The sequence below is a fragment of the Homalodisca vitripennis genome, chromosome 1 (assembly GCF_021130785.1).
Source record: "Homalodisca vitripennis isolate AUS2020 chromosome 1, UT_GWSS_2.1, whole genome shotgun sequence".
Lineage (NCBI taxonomy): Eukaryota > Metazoa > Arthropoda > Insecta > Hemiptera > Cicadellidae > Homalodisca > Homalodisca vitripennis.
In genome coordinates, this window is record NC_060207.1 from 83,968,822 (window position 1) to 83,981,301 (window position 12,480).

At 35.2% G+C, this 12,480-nt stretch overlaps 1 protein-coding gene across 1 annotated transcript in view; it reads left to right on the forward strand.

Moving 5' to 3' along the window:
* Window positions 1–12,480, forward strand: part of LOC124368266 (titin-like) — a 246,264-nt gene that overhangs the window by 186,230 nt on the left and 47,554 nt on the right. The window contains exons 37-39 of the mRNA XM_046825567.1: window positions 3,768–3,931; window positions 7,159–7,440; window positions 9,213–9,393. Coding sequence (XP_046681523.1) covers window positions 3,768–3,931; window positions 7,159–7,440; window positions 9,213–9,393 — 627 coding nt within the window. The remainder of the gene's footprint in view (window positions 1–3,767; window positions 3,932–7,158; window positions 7,441–9,212; window positions 9,394–12,480) is intronic.

Here is a 12,480-nt window from a genome sequence, read left to right on the forward strand (position 1 = left end):
TGCAGAGTATTTTCCCCCATTTTTAGCAGTGTAAATGTTATAATACGTTATTATTTAAAACACACAGTTTTTTACATTTTAAATGCAAATCTATATATTTAATTTCATAAGCAAATCAGTTTCCAGGAATTTTCTCAAGCTGTGAAGAAAATGAGATAGCTTAGTAAAATTTATTTTAAAGCTTGAGTGCCAAGGGTGGTGGGAAAATACTAGATATGACAAAAATTACTAGGGCTCTGCCCTACTGGCAGAGAAGTCTACTGGAATTTAGAAAAATCTCCTTAAGAAATGCATGTATCAAAATTTGAAAAAGAAGATTAATAAATTTATATTAAACATGATTGTTATAAAAAATTAATAGGTATAGGTTAATTGTATTCAATAATTACTTGAACTATAAACAATTAATTAAACTTTTGCACATTAAATCATCTCAACAAAATATGATGCAAACATTGTGTATATAATTGTTTATTGATTTTAATTGAGATGTATAGACCACAAGATCATGTAAGAGTATTTAGGAACAATGTGCAAAATCAGTAATTGCTGTTACAATGCACTAATTAGGAATTATAAATACTGAATTTAATCCACTCTTAATCCACCCAAATAACAGTAAACAACCTCAAAACACAACAAAACCTCAAAGAACACTGTAAAACAACAAGCAGAAAAAGGTGAAATCTCCTGAGCTCCCATGTGATATGAAACATTTGGCGTACAAGAAGTTTGATTCAGATGCACAAAATAGTAGAATTATTCAGACAGCGGTCTATTCTTTTTCTGCCTGATTGAGCTCCAAATTATAAAATATAACAGCTGATAACTTGAAAATAACACTTATAAGGGTTAATTTTACTTTTATCTAATGAGGGGTGAAAGCTTAAGGGTGGCCACCCGACAGGAAAAATGGTAAACTGGGAATAAGGCAGGAATCTCCAGACGAAGTTGTCCAACTCTTAGTCTTGAGTGAAAATAGTATTTTGAAAAGATGTTTTAGATAGATAGCACAGGCGTAAAATATACAGTGTTCATCCCATAAAAAGGCCTAGAGTTAGGTTCGTTGAATAATGTAGTACAGTATGTTTGATGGTGTGATAAGAAGTGCAAATCGGTTTTTGAGTACACCAGAATATCAGTTTGATTTATACCAGGCCTGATAAGACACCTTTTGAAGAAGAAAATAATGAGTTAACTACAACAAGTAATGCCAAGAAGGAGGTATTTGCGTCCGTCATGATGGAAAGCAATGACAAAATGAAAAACAACGGGAGAAACATTTAATGTATAGAATTGGGGGCTGATAATTCATCATGCATTTCATCATGTGGTACCGCCCTGCCGCTCATATCTGTAGTGGCCAGTGTCAAGTTTCTCCTTATGTACAGTACAGACATAACATTTTAAGTTGCCGCTCGATCAGTGCTTAGGTTAAAACAAAAAAATTATGTTATGTTTTGATATTACGATCACATCCAAATCTTGACTGAACTGCGTCTGGTTTGTATTCGACAGTAATAATTGCTAGTCTAAATGGGCGCAAGATCTCTCGCAAGCGCTGCCTCAACCACTGTCGGAAAGTTGTTTGCAAGAACTGGAGAGCAGTGTTGGCTATTAAAATTTAAATTATAAACATTGCCGAGACATCACGACAGTGTGTGAACAAACTTCGTATTGAGTCACAGAACAACCAGTGATACAACTGTAGCAAGTACTTGTGACAGTTCTCATGAATAAATATACTTATCTTGTTCACATTATGCTACAGTAGTTACAAATTCTCCTGCATCTTTACTTGCAAATGTAAACGTAGATTAATATTGTCGCCAGACTACAGACAGCCAGCCGACCGAATCAACCACGCTCATCAGTTTTTGTCAGAGTGGCGTTGGTGGAACCACGGCTGGATATCCTGTCAGTTCTCTGATTAACTATTCATCTGAACGACTTCCCCGCACACGTGACGATCAGTCGTACAATTCAAACTGTTCAAACCAAATATTCCAATGTGTATGATGAGTCTTATGTCATGTTGTTTTGTAGTCTATGACTATAATCTAATGAAGCACACCTTTTCATGTGTTTATTTACTCTGTATTTGTGTTGTCATGATGGGGCAATTCTATTATTGCACTATCTTACATTAACAAAATATTTATGATCTAGTAATAGATAATATTAATTGTGCTTGTATTCTGGGTGCAACAATAGAAGGTACTGTTCTGTACTGGTATCTAGATACTTATTCTACAGATCGTGAACTAACAGCACTTATGATAACTTCCTTAGCAGATAACTTTCTGATGCATTTTTCATGTATTTGCTGTCAGTGTAATGTATTAGGAGCTATAATACTTTTGTGGGAATCTAACCAGGGCTACCACAAATGATGAGAATTTAGAAAAGCACGTATTATGTATGAATTTTGGTCTCCGGAAAACATGCGTGGATTATGAGTGAATTATGAGTGGATTATGTCCCTGAAATTTATTCTAGGAATGGGTCGTTTCCAATACTCGATACCGCGGCTCTTTACACTTCATTCCGATACCAACAGAAGTGCTTAAATAAGCTTGAAAAATAACGATTTCACAATATTACAACTACTGATATGGGGGAGCTGAATCTCGAATTAAAAAATAAGTCTATTCACAGACAACTACTAATTGGCAATACACAAGTGACTGATTGCCGAAACATATTTGTACTTTCCGTATGAAAAAAATGTAGATAGATAACCAAATTAAAAACTACTGTAGTTTAACAAATAAAATTTTACCTATAATTAGTATTTTTCATATTTATTTGGCGCATCGAGAGTTTGCTCCATCTGTTCATGGACAACAATGATTGGCATTATGCAAATTACTGACTGGTAATACGTGTTTTTGTAATTCTTTGTTTTTAAAAACTAGTTAGAAATATAGTAACAAAATAACATGATTTATAAATAATATTTAAGTTTATGTTCGGATTTCTATTTCTTTATTTGTCGTGTCTGCTGGTTCTATGTGCGGACGTTAGCTGCGGTAAACAGGCGATCGCTATTTTTATTCTATCTATATGTCGTACTTTGTGTTTTACATAGATAGATTCTCTGTAATGTAAATACGCGAAATCATTGTCTCAGAAGGAAAGTTCGTCCACTGCATACCTCTGACTCACAATAATAATACAATATTTTACCTCATCTGTACAATTCATAAACCATAATAAAAAATACCAGCTCAACGGGCGCTGGTTAAATAAACAACGTCACATTAGTACAATTGGCAAAACTTAGCTGAACCAGCTGAAGACAGGGATAGAGTGAAAAATGCAAGACTGAAACAGTTGGACTATAACTGTATTAGCCAGAACATTGAAAACTAGACAAAAACACATAGTAATAGACTAATGTTTGGCATAAAATAGTAGTCTGAAATAATGTGTCACATTTGTTGGTTCCAGTACGGGTGGTCCCATATGACATAGACAAATGTCAACTACCAATATGTCCAAATAAAGTATTAACATCCACAAATCCGTGATGATTCAGTATTGATAATCACTCTGTGTACGTTGATTTTAAATTAGAAGTATTAAAGTTATCAACCAGTAGTCATAAGTAAAAATATAGGAAAAGCACAATATTCATTTTAATGTTTAAATTGTAAATTAGGATTAATAGAAAGATAACATATGATATAAAATTGTATGTTTATTACATGTTGTTTAGATGTTGAGTTAACTAGTATATAAATACACTCATGCATGTGTTTTAGGTCTTATTTCGGAGAAGGCCCCAGAGTTCGTGGTGCCGCTGTCTAATGTGATGGCGCGTGCAGGACAGAAGATCCGACTGGAGTGTGAGTTATGCGGTGTGCCGGAACCGCAGCTGGATTGGGTCCATAACGGCAAGCCTTTCACTGAATCCAGAGACATCAAGGTAAATCTCCAGCAGAGGCCTTCTAATTAATGTAAGGGTGGGATGGAGCATTTTTCTTGCTATTACATATTTCCATAGTATATTTCCATTTTTTTTTTAGTCTATTGTGCTCAGTTGATTCTTTAGAATAAGTTCAAACATAATTACATGCTTAACACATTCACTGCGGGTGACTAGCATGCTCGTCATGCAAAAATGGTGCGCCGGGCAGTGGACGGGTGAGCTCGGCATACAGCAGCTGCTTTCATATTGCCTGTGTGAGCTGAGCAGTTGTATGGGAAGGCTGTAACACTCATAGCGAGGTGTGCCTGTTTTGGTGAGTCAGTTGGTGCGATTTGTCGCCGGTTCACCATTTTCGTTTGTTGTATATGCTTTGCGATATTGCAAGTGGATTATAGTGTCTGTTGACTGTGTAAGTGTATGTACTCATAATGGAGGAAGACAATAATGTTATTGATGATAATTTTTCATCTGAAGCCATGACTCTTGTAGTGGCAAAGGTCATACCGTCAAAGTCGTCATGAAGCTGATGAGTGACTTCCTGGGGAAAGGCCAATCCCTGTTCATGGATAATGTTTATAATAGTTTTGTCTTATCATCCAAACTTCTACGCTACCAGCACCCTACGCATCGACAGACTCCATACACCTCCAGCAGTGAAGGCAAAGGCATTGGGCAAACGTGAAACGATAGCGAACTATGCCCAAAGTGTCATGATTGGAAAATGGAGGGATAAGCTGACAGTGACCTACATCTCCACACAATATGACAACGAGATGGTCCAAACCACCATCAGGAGAAACCAAAAACGAATGCTGCCAAAACCAATCATGTACTACAACTCTCACATGAAGGGGACTGACCGCTTGGACCAAACAGTATCTTATTACCCCTGTGAGCGCAAGACCCTGCGATGGCACAAGAAAATTTTTGTGCACTTTCTCCAGGTTGTTGTAGTAAATTCTTTTTACCTGTACAACATGTACAACTCAGATAGACTGTCCCTGTATGACTTCCGAGTTCGTGTTCTTGAAGACCTGCTCCCTCCAAAGGAATCCCCACTGCTCGTCACACCGACGCGCAACAGCATGCATCGTCTCTCCAAACTAACGAAGCGACAGGATATTGTGCAGTGTGCCCTGACGAACCAGGTCTGTGTGAACTCAGTTGCATTGATAAGGATCACGAGGATAAATAAGCAGTTTTTAGTCTTTGGCGGTGAGTGGGGATGTATACAATTTTTTTTTGTAATTTTTACTCGGGGAGGGGGGAGTGTTAACTGTTTTTGATGTTGGATATTTTTCAAACTAATATGTACTATATACGTGTAATTCGCGAGTGTTTGTGCCGAAACCTAGTGCGCGGCGAGCACATACAATACCCGGTGCGGATGACGAGCAGACTCGGCACGGACATGATGTCACCCGTTCCGGCCAACAAAGTTTCCGGGATACCTTGGACAACCCTTTCGGCTATCTTGACTCCGTTTTGGGTAAGTAAAAAAAAAAAAAAAAAAATCCCCGCATTTTCTGTCGTTGGTAATTTTGTTATCTGCAGTGAATGTGTTAATTGAAATTTTAAATAAATACATATTTATTCAGTATAAATGAATATAATATAGCTTTTTGCTTGTATTTAAATAAAATTAATATACAAAAATAAATCAAATCTAAGATCTTGGTTTTTTTATTTCAAAGATTTTACATTTAGAAAGTTTAAAATGACTTGTTTTTATTAATCAGAGATATATGAAGTTTATATTAGTGTTGTACATAAGTACATAAAGAAGTAGGTATGCTATATTTGCTAAAAATATTTTTCAAGTGTATGATGTATGTTTCACTTAATTTTGTTTATTAACAGAATTTTCAAAAGTTGTATCAGATAAACATTGAGTTACGTTGATAATCGTTTAAGGTTTTGTGTTATTACTAAATCAAACTGTATATACTTTTAGATGTATATAATAAACCTACAATTCAGCAAACAACTACAATATAGTTGTAACATTGACATAGCAAAATACTGAGTAACAGATTGAAATGTATTTAAACAAGGAATTTTTTTTCTGGAAGTAATAAATCAGGTTTTTAAGTTTTATTTATACTTCTTTAGCAAGCCAAATATCATTTAAATAAATTTAAATTAGAATAAACGTTTATATTGCTAATGTATTAATTTAAACACTTTTTGGTGGACTTTTTAAAACTGTTAGATCTTACAACTTATATGGACCGAATATGTGGGCCACCATAAATGTATGGTGTCAAGGAAGCGCTATTGACGTCTGCCCTTTCTCTAATGCTCGTAGCCATCACACTAATCTATTGTTACTGCCAAAGCTCAAAAGAGCTCAGATTTGCACCTGATGTGTCATAAGTTTACCTAGTTTTTAATTTGTTTATAGTTTGATCTAACCACCTGTTCAGTGCTGTTTCCTGTCGAGAACATTATTAAACAGCATAATACATATATTACGTACTATATTTCACCAGCTGATTTTTATAACATTATAGTTTAGGGAGACTTGTCAGCATTCCCAAACAAAATGTTTAATTTATTTGTTATATAAGTTTACAATAGAATGTTGCAATATAACTGTAAACATATAACACATAATTTTTAGTATCTAACACAAAATTAATATTAATACAACATTTTGACAAATTCATTATGCCTGACTATGACATATAAACCAGATTTATCTTTAAACATAATCAGAGAAATACTAGAAAAAAATCAGGAAAGTAATTATTTCCCTAGAAAATGAATTTCACAGTCATCATGCAAATTACATTAATAATTCATGCAAAATCAAGTACAGTTCCTTAAAGTATGTAGAACTTAATAACATTATTTTATGTGTGAGGAAAATTATATGATAAAACTTGTTCCAGTTGTTTTTTCAAATTAAAACCAAATTGTCCAATAATTCTGGGCGTTTTGCTGTAAAGAGATCTGTCAGTTGCCGACCTTGTCAAATAAAAAGTGGGAGGACTCAGGTGCTCTATACGAATTTGTTGCCCAGTGTTGATAGGATTAAATACGAGCTTAAGAGGAAAAAGCTGACAATTCACATGCTGGTCCAGTAGAGATCGTTAAGGAACAATATGTTTTTAAATATATTTTAATAAATATCAAAGCATGAAAAATAAAGTTATATATGTTAATAATATTAAAGGTTTTCACCACACACTTCAGTGTTCAGTACTAGCCTCTGGTTCCAGGTGCAGAAGGAAGGGGGTAAGCTAGTGTTGACTATCTCCGAGGCTTTTCCCAAGGATGCAGGCACCTACAGCCTGACTGCCATTAATTCTGCAGGATCCACTACAAGCTCGTGTACTGTGGCAGTAAAGGGCCGACTACCCACAGAGACCTCAGACTCTGAGCTTGCCAGCGACTTGGAGCCGTCTAAGCCCTCCATTCCCACAACACTTCGGGACGCAACAGTCAGCGAGGGTGGCAAAGCTCGACTAGATTGTATCATCGTGGGACAACCTGAGCCAGAGGTAGTACAGTGTCAGTCTTCAAGTCTATTCTTTATTAACACGGTTATCATATTTTTCCATCAATCTATAAGTAAATGACTTGTAATTGAATAATGCCTTTGATAATAATTATCAGTAACAGTTTAAGAATTACTTACAGAACTATTTCTAAATTTCTGGCTGTTGTATAAGATATCTTATAAGATAACTGTATTGTTACTGCTGCAACGAACAAGTGAATACACAAAAGCTGAGAGTAGTATTATCAGATTACATTTTATCCCCCCATCATTTTGTGCTCATTTTTTCCATTTCACTTTTTTCTTAAACTTTCCCACCCCACTAATGAATTTTCCATAATTTTCATATAACACCAAGACATCTATAAAATATATTTTTCCTTAAGTTTAAAGCTAATTTTTGTTATAAATATGCCATAATAACAGGTAATGGTAGTTAAATGATAAGAAAAATATAAAACAAGGCATTTTAGTTAAAATTGGAATACTTATTGATAAAAATATTAAAATAATGATTTACCATACTGTTAATTTGATCTAAATTTGAATTCATGGTAGAATCTAATAAAACTGAAAAATTATATAAATTACTAATTATTAAAGCATTTTCTTATCTAAGGTTTTATAGATAAGGTATATCATCTTATCAACTGGGCAGACAACAGATATATTTGGCTATGGCTCTGTAGGGCCCAAAACAGAGAAGCAGGTGGATGGAACTTGACAAAGGGTGCCCTCCTCCCCCTGCTGCAGAATGTAGGTCATCTAAAAATACTCCCTAGTCAACCCTAATAAGTTCTAAACAAAGTGTGGCCTGCCATTTCGAAGGCTTTTGTGAAATAAAAATCTCTCCCAGAGACACAATGTATAATTTAGGATATAATCATGTTTAGCGTTTAGGTCAAAGTCTATCATTGGTATGTATATCTATCTTGGAATGGTTAATTTTAATTTGTAACTTGTCACTGTACAATAAAAATGCCATTCCTTCAGAAAAAAACATGCTTGTGTAAATCTTTTTCTGGAAAATAGATCCACTTCACAAAGTGGACCTCATAGATATAAAAAGGTTTCTCTGGTACCTTGATTTTTAAAATGTATAAAAAGTTGTATCTAACAGATTAATAGATTTTTTAGAAAATGACAATATACTCAAAAATATCCAACACAGATTTAGAAAGCACAAACCAAAAATAACAGGATATATAGAATCAATATATTTGAACAAAAAGTAAACGGATGAGATCTTAGTATTTATTACATTATTAGTAGCCAAAATTTTGATACTCCTTCACCTTGTTTTTTGCTTACAACAATGTGCAAATGTTCTTCAACATGATAGTTTTAGTTGTATCAAGGTAAAAACTAGTTTGAATATAAAATGTAAACTGTTTACCCTTACAAATTTTAAAATAACATTGTAGATGAGTATACCTTTTTCTGTTGTAAAATCAAATATATAATTTGATGTGCAAGTAGAGAGTAGCTAACTCATAATTATATCTAATTTGTAAATTTTATAGCGTAAGCTGTTAAGATTCAAAAGAATATTAATTAAAAAAACTACTTTTTATTTTCCTTGAGTTACAAATTAAAATATTAATTTTCAACATCATTTATTCACATTTTTTGTTGCTTCATACTTATTCAGAGACAGGAAGACAGGATAGTAAAACAAAATAATCATATAATCTAATCATGAAATTCTTGATAATGCAGAAAGGATTGTGGAATAAATGTTCAAGGAAGTTTAACCAATGATTCCCTGCCCAGGTAATCTGGTATCATGAGGGAGTGCCGATCAAAGAGTCGAAGGAAGTCCAACTCCTGTTCCAGGGAGATCGATGTTCACTGATCATCGCAGAAACTCTACCGGAAGATGCAGGACAGTATAAGGTGGTGGCCATCAACTCTGCAGGGGAGGCTTCCAGCTCCTGTCAGCTCTTTGTGCAGAGTAAGTTGACACATTGCTCACACCAAAATAATTAAAGTTCATTTATAGTTCATAGCTGTATCAAACTGAATACATTTTCAAATAAAAACTTAAATTCAAAATGTTTTAATTTAGAACAGTGTGTACACTGTACAATAGTGTCAGTAATGTGTAGTAAAATGGTTATTTCATCAATATATGTTAAAATAATAAGAATCCTTAGCAAGTTACATGCTTATAGCTAAATATTTTAATTCACTTTGTTATCAGTCAGTGCTAAATCAGGAACAACACTATAAGGGTTCTTTATGAAAAGATGCTTTATTAAAACATTCTCAAAAGTACCATCACTCTTCTGCATCAGCTGTTCTGGCAGTGAATTAAAAAACTACTCCATAGTGTACGGGATCTTATATAAATTAACAGCTCCACATTAGTGACATCATTTGTACAAGATCAGTTATTGGGCTTTACGTTGGTTGCGGCTCTTTGTGTAGGATAGACAATAGACAATATACTTTATTCATTATCATTGAGACAAGAATGGTGTCATTAACCAAAATACAATTTTTTTTTAAGTTGAGATAAATCACGGTGGTTCGAGAGATGTGGTTAGGCAGTTAGTCCTCCAGTTCAGGAATTCCTCTATTGTATAAAAAGGCCGGTCAAGAAGCCAGTCGATCAGTTTTCGTCGGAGTTGTTGCTGTTCCGTGGTGTTCTTGAACTCTTGTGGCAGGATGTTAAGAAATTTTGCATCAGCATAGGTGGGTTGTTTTTCGTAGAGAGTCAGACGATGGGTGGGAAGTATGTAGTCATGTGCGGATCTTGTGTTAAGGGTGTGAACGTCATTTCCTCTTGTCAGACGTTGTTGACTTGCATATGCAACTACTTCTAAGATGTACAGGGCTACTGAGGTTAGTATTCTTAGCTGTTTAAAAGCACCTCTACACGATTCTAGAGGTCCTGTTCCCATTAGTATACGGATTGCTTTTTTCTGAAGCACTAGTACCTTTTGGGTGTTAAATTTAGAGGAGTTGCCCCAGACAGTTATTGCGTACCTCAGGTGACTCTCGAAAAGAGCATAGTATGCACATTTTACTATTTCTGGGCAAGCAACTTGTTTTAAGCGCCTTAGAACATATAAAACTGTGCTAAGTTTTCCACATAGTTGGTTGATATGGTCACTCCAAGAAAGAGATTCGTCAATTAATATTCCTAGGTACTTTACGTTGTCCATTCTTTCAGCGTCCGGCAATTCCAGCACTTCTTCTTTCTTCCTTCCCATTATTAGTTTGCTGAGTCTTTGTTTGATTCAATACCAGGTCGTTTGCTTGACAGTATTCTATTGCCATATTTATGGCAATGTATGTGTCTATTTCCAAGGTCGAAGGTTGTTTATTTTGTAGCAGGAGTGTCGTGTCATCTGCATACATGAGCATGAAGCAATACCTTTTTAAGTAATCAGGAAAGTCACTCACAAAGATAATGTAAAGGATAGGGCCCAGGACTGATCCCTGCGGAACACCTCTGTCAACAGGCAAAGGTCTGGAGGTTGTTTTTTTCTTTCCTTGGTCTGTACTTTTTATTTCTACTGACTGAGTTCTCCCTGATAAGTAGCTCCGAAACCAATCTGCAGTTTTTCCTGTGATCCCTCGGCTTTCTAGTTTTTTGAGGAGTTTGTCATGACTAAGGCAATCAAACGCTTTAGTGAAGTCTAGAAAGATAGCAGTTGTTGTGTCGCCCTTATCAAGTGCTCTTATTAGGTACTCAACGATTCTAACCAGAGCAGTTGATGTTGATTTACCTTCTATAAAGCCGTGTTGATTATCAGGGAACAGGTTATGTTTAAAAAAAAAATCCAACAGTCTAGACAGTACAATTTTCTCTATGATTTTTGAAATTGAAGGAAGTAGAGAGATTGGGCGGTAGTTAGCGACCTGGGTTGGGTCTCCTTTTTTTAGTTTCGGATAGACTTTTGCCAGATTTAGTTTTGATGGAAAAATTCCTTCTGCAAATGAGTTGTTGGTTATAGTAGTTAGGGGGTTTAATAGGGGTTCACTGCAAGTTTTTAATAATCTTGTGGAAATGTTATCAAAGCCAGCTGAGTTTTTCGTTTTCAATGTTCTTATAGTCGTCTTAACTTCCTTTTGAGATGTTGGCCAAAGAATAAGAGAGTCATTTACTTGAAGTCTGTAATCTGGAGTAACAGGATTCCCATCGTAGACAGCTTGTGCTAGTATTTCGTTGGCAATGTTTACAAAGTATTCATTTAGGTGTGTTGCTACATCCAGGGGAGCCGATATTAGTGTGTCATTAGATTTAAGATGTATTGTTTCATTGGTGTTGTTGTTTTTACATCGTTCTTTATTAATAACACTACATATTGCTTTACTTTTATTTTCAGACTTATTTATGAACTCAGATGTCATAAGTTTTCTTTGGGCCTTGAAGTGAAGGTTATAGATTTTCTTCTTCTCTGTTGCTCTAGCTTTGTTTTCTTCTGTCCCAGTCAGTAGATATTCCTCTTGAGCCGCTAGATATTGGTTGCACTTTTCTATCGTTTCTTGGTCATTCTTAATAGGTTGTCTTTTTTTTTACTTTTTGCGAGTACGGATGTAAGGGCATGCTATATCCATATGGTATGTCAAAGTATTCAGAAACTTGTTATAGGATTCCTCCGCTGATCTGGGGGTTAGCACGTCACACCATGTTTCTTGTTTCAGTAGATTATTAAGAAGTGAGAGGTTCTTGTCGCTGAAATGTCTGTTTAATGTTATTTGGTCAGGTGTTTTAGTTTTGAAGTTCTGTAATGTGGCTATTTGCCCTGTATGGTCAGAGATAAATGTGTTTAGGATAGTGACTACTGGTTCCGTAGGAAGTTTGTTAGAACAGACTATGTCAATAGAAGTGGAACTATATGGGGTGACACGTGTAGGTGGTAGCTGAAGTCTTGAGGTGTTGTAAGACTTTAAGGTTTCTTGAAGTTTTGTGTTTTGTCTGTTTGTTTCCAGACAGTTAACATTGATGTCACCCATAATCACTATGGGGCTGTTCCAGGTAGGGATGGTTTCTAGAGTCTGCGATATTATGTCTATGGCTGCATCAAAG